Here is an 18,987-nt window from a genome sequence, read left to right as displayed (position 1 = left end):
CCTACCTAAAAATTTTAAAGGCCAAAAAAAATGGGTCATATATCTTGGAGATCAGAGAACCTTCACTATCCAAGCAGAAAGGGCCCCAAGAGGCCACCTGGTCCTTGTCCCTTCCATACAGGTGGGGAGCCAAGGCCCTGCGGAGAAAGTTAGACTAGACCTTGGCTTCTTTCACTCTCTGCTGAAAGCAAGTATCAGAGAGTAATAAGCCCAACCAAGCAATGGGCATAAAAAGAAAAAGAGAAACACAAGGAAGCATGAAGTGTCCCAGTACTTTCTGGCTTGGGTACAAATTAAGCACGCTCAGATAAGTACATGTGATTGTTAAAATGATTTTAACAAGTCATGTTAAAATTTCTCATGTAAATGACCCTGCCCAACGGTCCTGTGTGTATATGCACCGAGCCCCAGAATACTTACTGGATCCCAAATGACACCAGAGAAACCCCTACAACCAGCATATCCAGCAAATTGAAGTAGTTCCTGCAGAAGGCCCCTTTGTGGAGAAAAGCTCCAAAAGTCGTCATCTGCAAGCAGAACCACGGTGAATTTACTGTTTTCCTCTCCGGAGGAAGAAACCTGGGCTCTTTACAGAACCTGGAGGAAAGCATGTCTTTCTCAACAAGCGTGCATCGTGGGGTCAGAAATAGAAACCAACAAGGCTGAGCAACTGTGTAACTTGTTCAAAAATGGGAAAAGGGCAGCTGATTTTGGGGGGACATTTTAAAAGAGAACAATTTAGACTTCATTACAGCGACAACAAATTTCAAATATGAAAAATCCTTGTTGGCATGTCCAAAGAGCCTGTCTCGCGAGCCAGTCCTCATAATCATACTTGTTGAGGAGTACCTGCTGCCCAGACAGCCTGGCTTCCCCACTGACTGCTGGTTCTGGCCCCTCTGAGTCCCCAGGAGAGCCCACGTCAGTCCAGCCAGGGAGAGGGGCGCCAGAAGTGCTCGAGCCCAGTGCTCGCTGGCAGTCTGCATAGAGACTGGCATTTTCCCAGGGAGGTCCCTTCCTGCTCCTAGGAGTCCTTTGTGATATATCTGCTTTAAACGGCCCTTCCAACCCAGCTACTCTGCATCTGCCTGGTGTGGCCAGGAAGCCATCACGTGCATCTCACCTAAGTCAGTCTCATCGCTCTCTAGCCACATGCCATGTGCCCCCGGAGCCCACCCATGGGTGCTCCACTGATGTTCTTACTGGTGATGGAGGAGTTCAGTAAGGAAGTTCCCCAGAGTAAAACAGCAAAATACAAAGCCTTCACTGTTTACATAAAAAAATTTTAAAAAAAATTTTTTTTTAAGTGGGAATGACTCAGATATGTATAAGAGAGATAGACTTGGGAACTAATAAAATTGGACCATATAAAATTGCCAAATACTCAACCTTTTCTGAAAAAATGGCAGTTTCATGTGTTAAAACCAAATAACCAAAAGCCTTCCACATCTTCCCAGGGCCACCAGGGACCACCCCGGCAGATGTGGGAATTACTTGGAAAATCCCATTTTCTGAATCCTCCTTGTTTTAGCTTATTTCCCACTCTCTAAAGTACATTCAGAATGAAGAATGACTGGGAGATTTAAGTCACAGATGCAAATATACAGAAATTGAAAAGCAGTATTTTTTTTCTTTCAAATAAACCTGTATCTCACTTGCCCCAAGGCCTGAAAGTAACTATATCATTTTAACAACTGCACCCCCACCCCACCCCCACCTCACCCGCTTCTTCCCTGGAGAACACTGCTAGACTCTGCTCACCTATACGGGTACCAGGCTGACTTAGCCCTCAACCAACTTCACCGGCTTCAAGACAGAAAAATGAACTCAAGTTTTTCGATTTTTAACAAATGTTTAAATAGAAGTTGGCTGTTTAATTGGTGCTGTGCTAATGCTTTCATTACTGAGTAATAATAGTAATAATGGTAGAAAGTAAAAGCTATCCCATTCCCGAGCAATATTAATTGAGGTTTCATTTTATAGAAGATTTTGTAAAGAGCCCACATTTCACAGTAGTTTAACATAAAGTACATTCCCCCCCCCCCCCCGAGATGCACACACAATAAACTCAAAATGGTTTACAGACAATTGCGGTGAAAAGTCTTCATTTCCCTGCTTGCCTCCCACTAGATGACTGCTTGGACAGTTGTCACAGGCCATGTTGTCCAGTACTGCTATAACTCACACCACTCAGCAAGTCTGGGGGTTCTTGGCTCCCTGCCATTGGTCTCCAGGCCATGGTGCATAGGAATGAGCTTGCCCCAGGGTGGCCTTCACCATCAGTACACAAACCACATGCAGCAACGGTACCTGTTAGCTCATGCATGGGCAGTACATTTAGGGCACCCTGTCCCAAAGGTGCTCATTTGTTTGTGTAAATGTAAGCCCATCCATTAAAACAGATATAAAATATCTTAACACAAATAGATCCAAGTTATCTTGCAAATCCTGTTGCAAGAAACTAGTGTTGTTACTATTTTCGGCCACTGAAACATAATTCATTGAAAAAATAAATGAGAAGAGATACATTCCCTTCAAAGTATAAATACTTTTCCTCTAACTCTGATGTCAGGAAGGGCGGAAGGAAGTTCACACATAGTGATGTATCTGTTATCAGTTGACATAGCTCAGAGGATATTAAAAAAAAAAAGAGCAAAACAGTTTCTAATCACTATTATGAAACCAAAGTAAGTCCTACATGCACCAAAAGTTAAAAAGAAACAGCAAAAACAAGTTGAAAAGTTTCAGGGAAAAAAATCCTTTCGTTATATATATAAAAAAAGTATGAGCTTGGTCATGGAAGACAAATCAATGAAAATAGAAGCACTGCACACTGCTTTGCTGCGTGCCACACAAGGAGCAGGCCCCTTAAACAACGATATGGAACCTGTTACCTTCAAAACAATCTCAAAGGCAAAAGTATCAGTGAAGACATAATCTGCATAACCTAGCATCTGGAAAGTAAACAAAGAATTGAAACTATTATCGCTACTGATGGGTTAGAGTACATGAGGGTCAACAAAAAAGCCATTACCTTTAACAGGATTTCAACAGTAAAGATGGCTGTGAAAGCATAGTCAAAGTAACCCAGTATCTGAAAGGCACAACAATGACATGAGAAAAACATCTGGTCACATTCCATAGCCATCCATCCGTCCATGGGCAGAATCCCGCATGCAGGCAGGGACCCTCCCCGGGTAAGCTAGCCTCCCCAGAGGTAGGTGCAGAGATGCTTATAAATGCTCACTTGGGCCAGGTACAGCTTACCTATATGACCAGCAAAGAGCACTTGGAAATACTTAGCTCCTTTAACCCTCCCGCCCCCCAAGTCTTTCGTCTCAGGCAGATTCATTTCTAAAAGTGCTTTATTAATCATCTTTTCTCATCAGAGCACCACACTGACAAATTACTTGTGGCACCAGATATATTAGAGTCTTACACACATTTTGAATTTTTAACTGCATTTTTGGCTGAATGAAATATGTTGCCATCCAGCTGAGCTTTAGCTTGGTGGAGAAATGTAAATGATGATGTAAGGGCTATTAAATGAGGCCAGAAGCTCCCATATATTCCCTCCAATTCCGGCCCATTTAATCAGGGAGTAAGCAACCTCCCCCCTCACTGTTATGCGAGGCTGGAAAAGTCCTTAAGGAAGAATTTCACTTACCACCTTGCTCTGCACCTAATACTGCTCTCTCCTTACACTGTTTTTTTTTAACCTTGCTGGAACAAATAACCGGATTTTGAATTATCCGTCCAGGCTACTTTGTCAGTATTCCTGAACATATAATCTACTCCCCAACTGAGTCCTGCTTGCCCCTTCTGGGTTCTCTGCCTTTTCTCAGAGCTGTGGTGGCAGGAGGGTGGGCAAGAGGGCTGCGGCAAGAAGTCTGACCACTAGTCAAGGAAGGCTTCCACAGGGACCCTCTACCACAGAGAAGGCAGCTGAGCTGGCAGTAGACAAAGCCATCTTGGCTACTTATTGTGATGACAATTATGCTCTCTGGCTTGAAAGAACTGAAGAGATCAGAGTGGGGAGGGACGCTGGTGACCACCCAGGCCACTCCTTTCATTTGACAGATGAGGATAGTAGGAAGGGGGGAGGGGGTGCCTGCTCCGGCCACGATGCCAGTCGTAGCACTGCCGGGCAGTGCTAGCCGAGAGCCACGGGCCCTGCTGTTTAAGTATGGGGTCCACCTCAGCGAGGCCCTTTACTGCTCGTACAGCAAGGGGAGGGCCTCTGCTTCACCAGCCAGCTCTCCTCAGCTGAAGTGTAAGTTCTCTTTTCAGAGGGTATTCATTATCCAAACTGCTTCCTTTTTTTTGAGTTTATAAATCTTGCTGGAACCTCTCTGTGTGTCTGTATTTCTGACCAGGCAATGCAAAGCATTTCCAGGACATGACAGGCCTCTGCCCCTCCCCCTTGTTTTCTCCATGGTCACAGAAGAACTGTTACTGTGGAAAGCACCTGAATGGCCAAGAATGACACCGCTGCCTAGGGCCAACAACTCAGCCTGGCACAAAGAAAGGGCCAATGCGCTCAGAGTCACTCAGCCTCTGTTCTCTTTTTTGCTAATAACTCAGCTAAGGTTAAAAAAATAAAGCAAAACTACTGCTAGATTGCAATTACACGAGATAGCTAAAGTAGTCAAACCTCAGACAGGACATGGGCTGCAGGTGGTCAGGGTCTGGGGCTATGCAGGGGAGTTGTTCCAGGATATAAAGTTCCAGTCATACCAGATGAGTCAATTCTGAAGACCTACTATTCAACACAGTGCCCCATCACTACAAATACTACCTTGTACAGTCAGAAAGTTGTTAAAAGGGCAGAGCTCATGTTAAGTGTTCTAATAATAATAACAGTAATAATAAAACTGTAGTATTTTAACAACAACACACATCTGTACATCTATTTAGAAACAACAACATTCTTGGGAAAAGCTGCAGGGGAATAAACTCATGCGGAAGTGATTACAATAAAAAATAAGAACACGGGGCCCCAGTGTAAACCAACCCTTTGTCCAGCTGTGTTCTAGACTAGCTCCTGAACTAGTCGATCATGAGATGATGTTTTTATGATGGAACGCAATGCCCCCAGGTCTTTGTTCCATTTGAATGTAGAGATTAAGACAGGCTGGGGCCTTCCTCTTTACATCAACACCAGCACTAGTGTGCTGGGGGGAAGTTCTTTATCTTCATGTTAGGGTATGTGTCCTATCAGTCTGATAGGTTGGGTTTCCAGGCTTCAAAGCAAGAGCATGGAAATGGAAAAACAGCACAAGGGTTGGTTGTCTCAACGGAAATCCTGGGGCACTGATCTGGCGACTTATCTTAACCCTCTAAAACCTCACCAACAGAAAGAGGTACCAGCCAGGAAAGGCAGCGATGCCTGATGGCCTCACACAAGGACAGGCTGCTTCTCCCGGGATGGTTTCTTAGTTACCATCTGGAACTATACTACAATATCAGGGCCTAGAGACAGCAGGACACAGGTCTTCCAAAGCTGTCAAGGTTGGGACTATTCTCAGTGCCTTATCAGCTGACCTGCTAAGATGGAACTTCTTAGGCAAGAGCTAGTCTGGGTACCATTCTGTCCACCACAGACGTAGTGCAAGGGTGCTACCTCTATGTTATGAACATGATTAATAGAAATTTAACCCGTTACTCATTTTCTTCATAAAACCAGCTCCTGCCTCACCAAACAGTTCTTCCTCTTCACCGAACCACTCAACCCCGCATCTCATCATCTCCCTAACTTGCATTTTCCCCAGTAGTGGAGTCAGGTAGCTTTGTGAATTTCCATCCATGTAATACGAGTCTTCTCCTCCATCCCTAAGTAAGAGCTCCTCGGCCTGGACATACCTGGTTTCAGTTTTACTTTCTCTCCTGCTGGGTGCTTCCACTAGGCAGAAATCTCAAAATAGGTAGGGATGAGAATTTGACCAGGGAGAAGAGAGAGATCAAACTGTGGGAAGCAAGGAATGAAAAGAAGTGGGGTCCCCGAACAGACTATAAGTTACTGAAGAGTATTAAAATGAAGAGTAAAGTGCATGATTCAAGAAAAGCTTGTCCTGATATAAAACAAAACCCCTCTGGTACTTACAAATCTGAAACGTAACATGTCTGCCAGTGAATGAGATGCCTACTCTGGATTTTAGCCTCCTGGGCCTCCATAGGCCCTGCCTGGATTACAGAGAGGCCAGTGCTGACCATAGGGAACTCCACCCTGCTGTCCACGCCCAGTGGCTTACAGTGTTCCGGAAGGAGTGGCTGCGGATGGGGTCCTCGGCGGCGAGGGACGCGCTGCTGAGCATGATGAAGACGAGGATGAGGTTGGTGAAGACATGGTGGTTGATGAGCTTGTGGCAGCCCACACGGATCCTGTGGAGAAAGCTGGTGCATGGACACGGCCCCAGGCAGCGCTTCAGCATGCCGGGCCAGGCCAGGCAGAAGACAACTGTCGCTGTGCCACCCAGCCCCACCCAGCAATCCAGACCACCTGACTGACCATTAGCCCCTTGAAACACCTGGATGGCGGACCCGGGGGCCTCAGTGCCACGACTGTGCAGGTGCCCCACAGATACCACTCACAGAGTCTTAAATGTGGGGATCATCACCATCTGAAGAAGAAACTGAGGCTTACGCACGTGAAAGAACATCCTTAGGGAGGACCAGGGCAGGTCTCCATCCCAGGCCTGCCTCTGATGTTCCCACCACAACAGGAAGCCCCAGTGCTTACTTTCCCCACCTAGTAAGGAGGCTGAGGTTGGAGCTGGTCCTCACAGCAGCTCACGCAGAGTGAGTGGGAGCGGCCCCTGACTCGTGCTGAGGCCGAGCTGTATTAATCTAGGACTGCCTGCTATGTGGAGATTTGGTCACAGTGCATTATTGGTAGTAGTAGTATTTTTTGAGTTGACCTATAATGAGCACTACTGAGAAAGTGAAGTGAGTGTTGCATCATCAGGCAAGAATTTCACAAGATCTTGCTGTGCCGCGTGATAGAGCCACCAGAGTCCTGCAGGCCTGTGAAACCAGGCAGGGCAGCAAGTGCACAGCCCCACAGTCCAGCCCTCATGGTGGCTCCGTGGGCCCCCTGCTGCCCCTGACATCCGGGGACTGGTCAGTGCCTGACCACCCTTAACCTCAATGTTTCACTTTAGAACTTAATTTTTTGGGGGGGGAGGGGGCCTACAGAATATATGTAGGTTTTCCTTTGAAAACATTTTTCACTTTCAAACCTGGAATCAACTTTATAGGAAAGTGACTCCTTGCTTCAAATCCTCCCTTTTGGGGGCTGCTTAAGGCTGGGATGTGCCCCCCAGAAAGCTTGCAAGCTACCAGTAACTGAGTATAGGGAAGGCATTCCAGGGCTGAGGACAGACGTGCTCACAGCTTTGGGGGGGAAATCGATCCATTCCCTCAATATTTGCAGACATAGTGAGCTATAGATGTCAGTAATGTCAGTTGAATAATTTTTTTAAGGTACACGCAATCTCTCAGCAATGATGAGTTGTAAGAACCACCATCAAACCTCCAAGTCTCTAAGCACCGCTGCCTGCTCGCTTCCCACTTGCGCCTCCCTGGGCTGTGAATTACACTGAGTTCTTCTCTGGCAGCCACGAACTACCTCTGCAGTTCTCTCTTGCAGAGTCACTGAGTCTCGATCCCAGATGATGTAAAACCTAGAAACTAGCTAGTAAATAAGTATCCTCCTCTCACAGTACGTGTGAGCAGCTGCCATGTTCCTGGTGAGCATCTTATCATGTTAACATGAGAAATGCTATTTTAAGCAGGAGATCATAGAGCTGAATTGATTAGCTCAACCTATAACATACCACTGAGCCATATTACTTATTGTCATAAAACTCAACAGGGAGGAGTGACCAGCTGTACTAGATCTTGGCATAGCAGTGCTGGGTAGAAGTTGGTCACAGAAACCCACACCCCACAAAGCATCTTAACAGAAGACCCCCTTGTGAAGAAAGGGCCCTTGGAATGGAAAACACTTCACAGGTGACCACCCACGGAACACCAGAGCATGGGTTCCCATGAGCAGCAGCTATTTTACCACGGCTGACCCCAGTGAAGGGTGAAGGGGAGGAGAATCTAAAACGGGCTCCTCCCAGGACCTGGCCACACCCCTGCAGCCCCTACATCCAGGAACAGAAAGGCGAGGAAGAGATGAGCAGAGGACAAAGGCAAGGCAGGGACAGAAGAGGGGTCGGGTACGGGGTGAGGAGGTGGGCTCCAATGTTTAGGTGCTAAAAGGGGCTGTCCTGTCCCCAGATACCCTCCCCATCACCAGCCACGCTCATGCAACCGTACAGTCAGAGGCGAGGCACAGCAGTAATGTGACCAGAAAGAGGTATTTACGGGTTGGTCTTGCTAAGAATGAAGAAAGCGCTCCCTTCAGGAATGGGGACAATTTTCTCTTTCATGTTCAACTCCGAGATTCTGCGAGGACGGGGGCCAGCAGGAACCTCAGGCTCATCTTCCTCCTCCTCCTCCTCCTCCTCCTCCTCCTCTTCACCTACTTTAAATGAGACACTTTTTTTATAAGCATAAAACAAAGGCTGCCTTGGAGTTTTAATTATTCTTAATTTCACGTGAAAATTTAGCTTATACTTTAATAACATCTATCGTGAATCCACCATGCATCAAAGCCCTTCGGAATATGGACTACGTGTGGGGGGTGGCAGGGCACTGAGAATCTCGCCTGTCCTGTGAGCGTGTGCAGCTGTGGGATGAGGTCCCAGCAGTTTTTCTGAGCACAGGTCAGCAGTGGCAGCTGTGGATTCTCACCACCAACCCCTAGCACCAGTTGTGTCCCCAGTAAGCTCCTTGCTCAGCTCCAGCCTGAAAAATTGTGTGGGACTTCAGTCACACATGATCAGTCCCCGAGCTCCTCTCACTCCACCAACCCTCCTGCATCAGCCACTAAAGGCACCAGTCAAATGCGAACATGTCAGGTGAGGAACAATAACTGGTCGCCTCCTAGAGAGACTCCCCAGCAGAGGTTGGGCTTATCCTGATCCACCTACACTTTCCCTCCCACCACCTGGAATTTGGATTATGTAAGCCACCTATGACCAAGAGGAAAAGCAGGGGACTGGACTCATGGCCTCAGTGACCTCAGCAGCTCAGCTAATCGGCTGCAGTCTCAGCCGCTGATCACTGAGTGGCAGCAAAGAGCTAAAACCCTGAGTCCAGCCACCATACCTGGCACATCGCAGGGTGGGTAGGGGTCCTTGTCCTCATCCTCTTCTCGGTAGTCATCGATTGTAACCTAGGATGACAGAGAGGTCCTGGGAGGAGGGTCCATGGTGAGGACTCGACCCTGCCACTCAGCACAGGGCAGGGGTTCTCTTCAAAGTGTGTGTGGTATGTGAGTGAGGGTGGAGGGGCAGCAGACACCCAGACCGTGACTCTGCCGATGACCGAGGTCCGAGAGCAGATGAAGGGATAACTGGTATGGCCCCTCCCAGCTACGGTCAGTGCACCTGGCATCGTCACAGACTGCAGGTTCCTGCCTCCCTTCTGGACAGTGAGCCCAGGCAGGCAGGACCTTGCTGGTCTTGTTCGCTCTCAATCCCCAGTGTCTGACTCACGGTAACCACACAAAAAGGGTTTACTGACTCAATGAACAAGAGCCAAATAAATGACAAATCCAGAGCTGTCCTGTGTGGGATGAAGTCTGACAGCTCAGCCCTGAGCACATAGACCCCTAGTCCTGCAGCCTCCTCAGGGACAGACATCCATTAACAATCCCTAATTTTAATCCCCACTGAGAAGACACTAACTAAGGTCAGATCTGACCACGCAAGTCCAATAAAGAAAAAAAATAAGTGGTCAGACCAGTCAAATATTTAACATACTGGTTCTCTCATAAAATATTCTCTAAGCACCAGGTAAGTACCTAAATTTACTCCGAACCCCTGGGGAAGCCAGCATCTATAATGGTGTGCACACTCACACACCGAAACACCACACAGGACACTGTCATGGTGAAAATGGCACATTTATGGTGACAGCAACAGGACCCTCTTGAAACAAAAAGGGGAGAAGTGCTTCCGATCATGCACCTTGTTGTCACTGTTGGCGACCTGGTTGACTTCTGGCTTGTTGTTCTTTTTATTTTCCAGGCTTTCTTTTCTACAGAGGAGAGAGCAGAACACAAGAGGCTAAGTAGCTAGATTGCTGTGAATAAAAATGCTAATCAGGATTCTGAATCAACAGTGGCCCAATGAAAGACAGAATTTAATTGGAAACAACCCTAACAGCGAGAGCACAGCATAACCCACAATAAGAGCTTCCTGTTTGTTCAGTGCACCAGAGTCATTACATGGATCATCTTATTAAAATTCTCATCCAAAAGCTAATCAGCATTGAATGCATCATTTATTTTATGATGCCAAAATTAACCACAGGGATTCTTGAAGCTTGGGGACGTGTGACTCCTACTCTCGGCTCTGACGGAATGAGAGCCAATGGCCCGGGTGCTTGCCCCACATTCCATCCTTTTGGGCTGGCCCCACATGGCCACCCAGGATCACCACAAAGCAGCAAGGTGGGGCCGCAGCTGCTGTGGAGCCCACATGGCTCCGCCAGCCTCCTCTGAAGCTGGCTCCCTGGCAGCCTCCTGAGCAAACACCTCCAGTGAAAACGGGCTTACCTGGCAATCTTTTTCCTTTCCTTTTCTTCAGCTTCCTCTTTCTGAGCAGTATTCAAACTTTCAGCATCAGCCAAATTGTCTACTGCAATAGCCAAGAAGACATTCAGTAGAATATCTAATTTGAACATTTTAAGGGTTATAACACACCTTTCAAATGCATGGTCAACAACAGCAACACCACACCTCCCTGCACTGCAGGAGGCTGGTAACAGGTTACTGTCCCCTAGTGCTATATTCATGGTAAAGACAGAGGATCATAGTCCCATTTAAAAACAAAACAAAACACCAGAAAACTAGAGAAAACAGTCTGGAAAGAAGCAAATTCAAGAGCCACTAAAATCCATGAAAACCTAACAAACATTGGCATTTCCTTTTGTGTGTGAGCATGTGCATGCTTGCACACACACGTGTGGGTGCCTCTGTGCATCTAGGTAGCTATAGCTAGAATATACACTGCATAAGATCATCTAGAACATAAACATGGAGTTTTTCTGCATTTTGCACTTTTGCTTTATGCATTTTGTTTTGTTTCTTTTAAAACACACGCCAATAACACATATATTCAGGGCACACTTTTCCAAATAGACTCCTTTAAAGGCTACATGATGCCAATGATGATCCCATCACACAAGGCAGCCTGAGCCTTCCCCTCTGAAATGGCCCCCAGAGTGTGCACACCCCAGTCATCCATTCATTCTCTGCACGCACACTGGCTGCAGCATGCCCAACTAGCTGCCAGATGGTGCCGGGCTATTCTTCTGAATAGGCCCACTGAGGTGAAATCTTTGACTACAGTGGTTGAATTTTATTTTTCCAAATAGTAAAAAGTTTGGTATTTAAACAAGTTATCAAGTGTTTGGCTTTTACTATAATGTAGTAGGTATAGTTTCCATGAATGATTGAAAAAACTTTTTTTTTTTTTCTGAACAAAGTTCCCAAATGAGCAGATGCCTATTTCTTACTTGCTAGCAGTTAAGTACATTTTTGAGAGGCAGAGGGATCAGAGAGCAGGAAGTCAAGATGGCTCCCTCCTCTGCCTGATGCTTCTCTTAGGCAGATACACACCATATGCATATGCGAGCCCAGGGAGCTGAGACAAGAGAGGCACACCACTGTGCCACATGCCCTGTGCAATCTGAAATCTCAGGGGGGTTGCTGAACCTGTAAACAAACATAACCTAACAAGGGACGGATGATGAGGCAGCTTCCAGGGGATTTCACACTTGACAAATCTATTCAAGTCTTTAAAGAGGACAGAAACGTGACTGAATTACATTAAGACTTTCGAACCACCTTGGAGATGCTAGAGTATTTTTTAAACAGAGCCTCCATGAGCCTGAGGTGATATTCACATGTTTGTACAACAGTTCTCCCACCAAACATTTATCAAGGGGCTCCACGCGCCAGGCCTTGTGCTATGCAGGGAGGACAGAGAGAGAAAGTAGACATGGGCAAAGGTCATGGGGTCAGGAAGGTTCCAGTCGAGGTAGAGAGAGATCTGAGTGTTCAGAAGTCTAGAATTAGACAGTACTTCTCGGCAGGGAAAGGGATTAAACAAGTTGGAGAAAAGTTACACAGCATGATACAGGAATAAGGCAATGGATACAGGCAGTCCCCAGGTTATGAACGAGATAGGTTCCATAGGTTTGAAAATGTTTAAGTATTTATATGCACAGAAAGGTAAAAACATTACTATGTTAACAGGAACAACTGTCTAAGTAGCATTTAATAGGTAAATGTACCTCTTCCAACTTACATACAAATTCAACTTAAAGACAAACCTACAGAACCTATCTTGCTTGTAACCCAGGGACTGCCTGAATCTGACTTTCAAAGACATACAGATAAGCAATGCTTAGGTTTGGGGAAGCTGAGGTCAAGCTGCTGAAGGTGAGTCCCTATCAGTTATGAAGGGTCTTAAGAAGACATAAATGTGCCCCAGCCTCCCAAGGATGATGGCACAGGGAACCACCTGGCTCTACCCTAAGCTGTCCCACAGGACCTGTCCAGCAGACATGACACCGAGCTGAGCAAGCACAGGTACAGCCCTCACACAGCAGGCTTCTCCCCCCACCCCGCTCGCATTCCTCAGAACCCAGCTGGGACTCTGCCTCCACTGTGCTGTCCCAGCAACAGGGAAGGACAGCAGCTAAGACAGAGTAAGGGCATTCACCTCCCTGCCACAACAGCTACCAGCACTGTGATGGGGCGATTCAGAGAGGGAGAAACAAAGCGAGATGGAGACAGCAAAGCCCTGGTCAGTTTAAAGGATACAGTTCCCACAAATGAAGAGGATGATGAAGTAGATGCAGACGATCATTCCTGAGGACGACGGGCCCCCATACGCCATGATGCCGTCGCACATGACAGCATTCCAGTCTTCACCTGTCAGAATCTAAGAAGACAGAACCTGGGTCAGCCTGCACATGGGCCCACAATCCCCAGGTGTTCTCCCAGAGCTCCTTGGTGGCTGCTTAAATCTGGTTCAAGCTGCCTTTCACAGTCCAGTTTGCACTGCACAAATTCATCTGTTATCCCACAGAGTTTTCAAAACATTATTCTTAATTATGCAAATAGATGAGCATCATCATTCCAGTAAAAAGAACATTCCATGTAAGACTTATGTACTCTTAAATAATGCCCCAGCCGAGTTTTAGTCCCCTCCCCAGACAGCATGCTGTTGGGGGGTCCCTCTCCAGGACCTTATCTGTGGATTTAAACACATCTATTTACACTCAGAGGAAACAGGCAGTTGGCATCTTCTCTAATTCACTAGGCCTAGAAAAGGTATCATATGAAAATTCACTATATGAATTCTCGGCAGTTTACTTTTTCTTCCCCTCAACAATACACTCTGGAGACCCTCTGTGTCAATAGCTTCATGTCATTCTTTTTAACTATGCCACATAGTTAACCAACTATGGAAATGGAGAATTATATCTATGAATCTTTATAAGCAGGAAATTCTCTAAACATGTTATATAAATTTACAAACTACCTCATGAGTAGATACCAATAACGACCTGAATTTCAAATATAATCTTCTGATGATACTTGATAATTTAATCCATCATGAAATAGAATCAGATAAACATTAACAGCAATTTAAAAATACACTACCTTCCAGGAAAAAAGAGAAAGTGAGACAGGGGAGAGAGTATACTCCTTTATAGTCAGTCTATTTTGACCAGGCACTTTAACAATTAAAATTGGGCCCTGGTCAGTTGGCTCAGTGGTAGAGCATCAGCCTGTTATGTGAATGTCCCAGGTTTGATTCCCGGTCAGGGCATATAGAAGAAGCACCCATCTGCTTCTCCACCCCTCCCCTTCCCGCTTCTCTCTACTTCTCTCCACCCCTCCCCTTCCCGCTTCTCTCTACTTCTCCCCACCCCCCACCTATGGCTCAATTGGAGCTCATCAGCCCCCGGCTCTGTGGATGGCTCCATGGCCTCTGCCTCAGGTGCTAAGAGCTTTGTTGGTGAGCAACAGAGTAACGCCCCAGATAGGCAGAGCATCGCCCCCTAGTGGGCTTTCTGGGTGGATACTGCTCAGGGTGCATGCAGGAGTCTTATCTCTGCCTACGTTCCTCTCACTGAATAAAAATAAATAAATAAATTGTTGTGGGTCACAACCAAACAGAAAATTTGGCAAATGATTGGAAAAGATAAAGCAATTCGCAGAAAAGGAACTATCCAGGGCTCACAGCTCTTAGTCACATGAAAAGACATTCAGATTCACTCCTGATAAGAGATATATGAACTAAAACTACAAGACACCATTGTCACCAGTCATATGGGCAACAAACAATCAGGAAGCGCGAGCTCCTCCTGTGGTGAGAAGGAGTGAGGCAGCAGGCAGTCTCTGCACTCCACCACTGGAGGACACTTGGGCAAGAGGCAAGAGCATCCAAGTCGAAAACGGACACATTTAGAGCAGCAGACTTCGGGAAGCTTATCCTACAGCTCTCCCCTCACATGTGTGCCCCATGGTGTATGTCAAAGTCACCCACTGAGGCAGGGGACTGCTCCACGACTTATGGCACATTCATATCACAGGATTTATGCAGCACGGAAAAGGAGGTGGCAACCTTTCTTTCATGGGCCAATATGGAAGGTTCTTAAAGACATTTTAAGTGCTATAAAGCAAGATGGAAAACAGCCTGCAGACAGAGCTACCATCTGTGTAAATTCATCTGTAGGCAGATAGGTAAGTTAATTGATTTACACCGGAGCAAATAAAGCTCAAAGAATAATACACAAGAAGCTATTTAACGGTAGTTGTCTCCTGGAAGGGGGGATTGATGGGTGGGTCGGAGGGAGATTTGTTTGTTACTTTACACCCTTTCACAATGCCTGAATTTTGTGCCATAAACATATATTACAAAACCATCACTACCACAACGGTTTCTCTGAAAGAAATCAAGAAAACAAATGACTAATCTGTGGCCAAAATTATGTGTAATTCAAAAAATTTTTTTAAATTAATTAAGATTCAAAAAAATTAAGTACAATTCTGTCACAGCCAATAGCAGTGGCAGAAATCCCATTCAACTTCAAAATGACCAAGTAGGAAAGAATCTTAGAGGTCATTCCCTCTAGTTGTTTGGCTTGTTTTGTTTTTCCAGATAAGAACAGTGACTTCCCAGGGTCATAGAGCTGAGCACTGAGAGCCCCACGGGTGACTCCCACTGCCCCTCCCACTGCCCCTCCAGCAGGGTCCCAGAGATCCCTGACATGGCATGTGAAAAGCCACAGGGCAAATGGGTCTTTTAAATTTAACTGCTAGGCTCTGTTCGAGGAAGGGCTTCAGCCCACAGGATAAAGAGGGGTTTCAGGACAACTCAGCTCACAGCCAGGAGGGCGGAGAGGCTGTGGCTATGCCTCATGCTGTCACTTGCTTCTCAGCCTCATCACCCACAACGGCCCCAAAAGCAGACACCCTCAGAGCCTGTGTGTCCTCATTACATCACATGAAAGAGGGCAAAAAGAAGGAGGGCAGAAGGCTGTCACAACTCTTTTATCATTCCGATTGCTCTGAGTACACCAAAGCATTAGGGCTTTAGAATTCACTTCTCTGCATAAATCTGTGATAGCCAGGACAACAAAACTTGCCCGCAATCAAAAATTAGCACCGAGCCAGAAGAGGATTTTAGAGCTTGTCTTGCAGAAACCCAAGCCAGTGGTCTTCCAGAAGCATTAATCACATTTCACAGACAGCTGGATTAAGTTGCAAAACAAACGGTTTAAATGGCACAAAATTTATCAGAGCACTTTGGGGGCAGAGGTTACTAGTGAAAATGGAATCCTTTTGTCTTACTGAGTTGTGGGCAGACGAGAGAAGGCAGCTCACAACGGGCTTCTCAGGGAGAGGTGGGAGGGCTCACCTGGAATACTGTCAGAAGTGCTTGAGGGAAATTGTCAAAAGTGCTCCGCTTGGTCTGCGTCTCGTCGAAATTAAACTTGCCTCCAAACAGTTGCATCCCAAGCAAGGAGAAGATGATGATGAAGAGGAAAAGCAGAAGCAACAGTGAAGCGATGGACTTCATGGAGTTTAACAAGGATGCCACTAAGTTGCTCAGGGACGTCCAATGCCTACAAGTCAGGATGAGGGTGTGAGCCCAGAACACAGAACATCTCCTGAGTAGGGAAGTGGCTCATCACCACTTCCTATTCAGAAAACACCTGCAGCGGGATAACACATGTCCTTACCTGGTCACTTTGAAAATGCGCAAGAGGCGCACACAGCGAAACACAGAGATCCCCAGGGGAGACATGATTTCCAGCTCCACCAAGATTGTTTCTGTAATGCCGCCACACACCACGAAGCAGTCGAACCGGTTAAAGAGAGAAACGAAGTATGCCTGCAGACCCAAGCTGTACATCTTGACCAGCATCTCACAGGTGAACAGGGCCAGGAGGACTTTGTTTGCAATATCTGGAAAGACAAAGGGCGCGTGTCCTCGGGACCTCAATGTAAGGGCGGCTCAGACTCCTCTTCTCCTCTCCCTCCAGCCCCTGCCGGAAACGCCCAGGCGCCTGTCCCTATCTTTGCCGTGGCTCCATTACAGAACTGTGGCACTAACGTTTGTGGCCTGCTTGTCTGCCAGGTTCCAGACTATCCAGACATGTGGCTCTGGAGAGGTTCCTTGGTCTCTCTGGGCCTGTTTCACTGATTATAAAATTATTAAATAGGGAGGGGCAGTTTATAACATAATCACAGATGCGTCCTAGCCCTAAAAGCCTATGATTCCCCATATAGTCCATCATGTTATATTTTTTGTTTCCATCAAGCACAAAAGATCTGTCTGCTCTTGCTTAGAGCAACAAGGTGTAAGAAGCAGTTGCCTATCAAGGTCATTTGTATCAGAAGAAAATACCGCCCAGCAAGCTGGAGAGTTGCACAGAAACAGAACTGACTTGATGTAAGACAGGACTTCTCGATCATTGGAAACTGCCACACTCAGAATGGGCTGTTGCTGGGGACGAACTCCCACAGCACATTGCTGAGACATTCAAGGCAAGAAAACAATCACCACTTGCCCAGAAAACCATAAGGGAAAATAAAGCTTCCTGTTAGGGCGAGCTGGGGAGAAGGGATGGAGGTCCCTTCCAACTCCTCCTTGACCCTAGGTTGTCACAGTGAAGACAATGAGGCACCCTGGTGTTCAGCAGCTCCAAGGTGCTTCCTTCACCACACGCAGCCAGCAACTTCATGCCAGGTGCGCCCTGTGTTTGGATGGTTCTACTGTCTTCCAAATTAATGAGCACTAAAAATGTTCCTGTACCCTATTACACAGGCAGGTGAGACTAAAGTGCAATTGGACAGCCTCAGGAATCCCGCACTCAGAACGAAACAAGAATGTCCTCTGCTTGTACCTTGAATCTGCGTCAACCAGTCCGGCTGGTCGTAGTGCTCAGAGGAAATGGTTAAGGTGTTGAGAAACACCAGAACAATAACCAGCCAGTAAAACGTGACTGACTTCACGGCAGCCCTGCATCTTCTGCGACTGAATCGGTTCCAGCGACGCCAGCGCCGGCTAAAAGAGAATGACAAATACATCTGTGTGTCCAACTAACATCACTGGGCAAGCATTTGTCTCCCATTCTGGAGGTCCAGACCGAGGGGGGAAGGTGCAGGGAGAAAAGACTAGAACAAATGGCACAGAAATGAACAGACATAATACAAATTATGTTGGTCTTAAAATACAACTTTTTAAAGTATTTCATCTTGATTTGATCATGCTGTCGGTTTCCTTCCTATGGCTTCAGATAACTCCATAAGCTGTTATACACAGTCCTTAAACCAGTTAGAAACTCTAGATATTTATAGATCCATGTGCAGATGTAAAACTGAGCTATCACGCATATGCAGTTCACATTCCCACCATCTGGTACATGGATCTGTTGGTGCAGAGAGCCACTTAGCTTATCATTACATCTCTTGCAGCATCTCAATCATCATACAAAATTTATCAGGCAATGAAGTGCTCTAAAACCACAGTTTTCCATTTAGGGAAACTTTCAGTCCTTTCTTAAATCTGGGAGATTTCTCTGGAGCCTGGCAGAGCTGTCATGGCTGAATAGGACATGAGTCTTCATACTGAGTCATCAGGGGCCCTAACTAGTGATGCTCAAAATACACCTTTAGGAAAAGAGCCAATATTGAAATATGTTTTCACACAAATAAAATGAGCTGAGCCAAACAGACAAGTAGCATGTCCTACTAACTTTCAGTTCTGGTTTTAATCAGGAAAAGTCTTCTCTCCCTTACCCCGCCCCCCTGTGGAGCACATTCCCTGCCCCTGGGTGATCCGGGAAAGTGGTCTCAGCTCTGTGGGCCTGAGTCAGAGGACACTGCAGGCTGAGTCCAAGCTGCAGCCATAGCTGACTCAGCTGGGCCGCTTTGCTAAAAACACTGAAACCTGGGGACCAGGCAAAGAAAAAGTCGTGCTAACTCTTCAGCAAGCCTTGGAGCAAACAAGGTACATTTTGTTATTGCTCTTGCTATGTGGTTTCCAATGCTAATAGCTGCTGGAAACATGATGACCAGCAAATAAAAGTTCTACAGAGGACACTAAAGACTGTCCCCTCCAGGCTGGGTCCCTTCAGTGATAGGTAATTCAGCATACATAACCAAGGTGTGGACCAGTCTGAATGAGATTCAGCCTTGGTGGGTCTATGCTGCAGTGACAAGTCATAGGTGTCTCCCAAATTCAGGGGTCGTAACTGTCACATCCCTGAAATCCTGCAGCACTCCCCATTTGCCCCTCACTGGGTGCTGGGTGCCCAGGCACTGAACATGTGGAGAAGAAGACA

At 46.5% G+C, this 18,987-nt stretch overlaps 1 protein-coding gene across 5 annotated transcripts in view; it reads right to left on the bottom strand.

Moving 5' to 3' along the window:
- Positions 1 to 18,987, bottom strand: part of CACNA1D (calcium voltage-gated channel subunit alpha1 D) — a 351,028-nt gene that overhangs the window by 70,073 nt on the left and 261,968 nt on the right. For 3 of the 5 annotated variants that reach the window (XM_066245993.1, XM_066245991.1, XM_066245990.1), the window contains 11 exons: positions 17,548 to 17,708; positions 16,381 to 16,606; positions 16,056 to 16,263; positions 12,947 to 13,067; positions 10,673 to 10,787; positions 10,083 to 10,152; positions 9,220 to 9,286; positions 8,374 to 8,533; positions 6,252 to 6,381; positions 3,035 to 3,094; positions 421 to 527 (listed from right to left, as the gene is read on the bottom strand). In XM_066245993.1, the coding sequence (XP_066102090.1) occupies positions 421 to 527; positions 3,035 to 3,094; positions 6,252 to 6,381; positions 8,374 to 8,533; positions 9,220 to 9,286; positions 10,083 to 10,152; positions 10,673 to 10,787; positions 12,947 to 13,067; positions 16,056 to 16,263; positions 16,381 to 16,606; positions 17,548 to 17,708 (1,425 nt within the window). Of the gene's footprint in view, positions 1 to 420; positions 528 to 3,034; positions 3,095 to 6,251; positions 6,382 to 8,373; positions 8,534 to 9,214; positions 9,287 to 10,082; positions 10,153 to 10,672; positions 10,788 to 12,946; positions 13,068 to 16,055; positions 16,264 to 16,380; positions 16,607 to 17,547; positions 17,709 to 18,987 lie in introns of all 5 variants that reach the window. The other 2 variants (XM_066245988.1, XM_066245989.1) reach the window with 1 other exon arrangement.

The sequence above is a fragment of the Saccopteryx bilineata genome, chromosome 10 (assembly GCF_036850765.1).
Source record: "Saccopteryx bilineata isolate mSacBil1 chromosome 10, mSacBil1_pri_phased_curated, whole genome shotgun sequence".
NCBI lineage: Eukaryota > Metazoa > Chordata > Mammalia > Chiroptera > Emballonuridae > Saccopteryx > Saccopteryx bilineata.
Note: the sequence above shows the minus strand (reverse complement) of the source record. Positions and strands in the feature narration are given on the sequence as shown.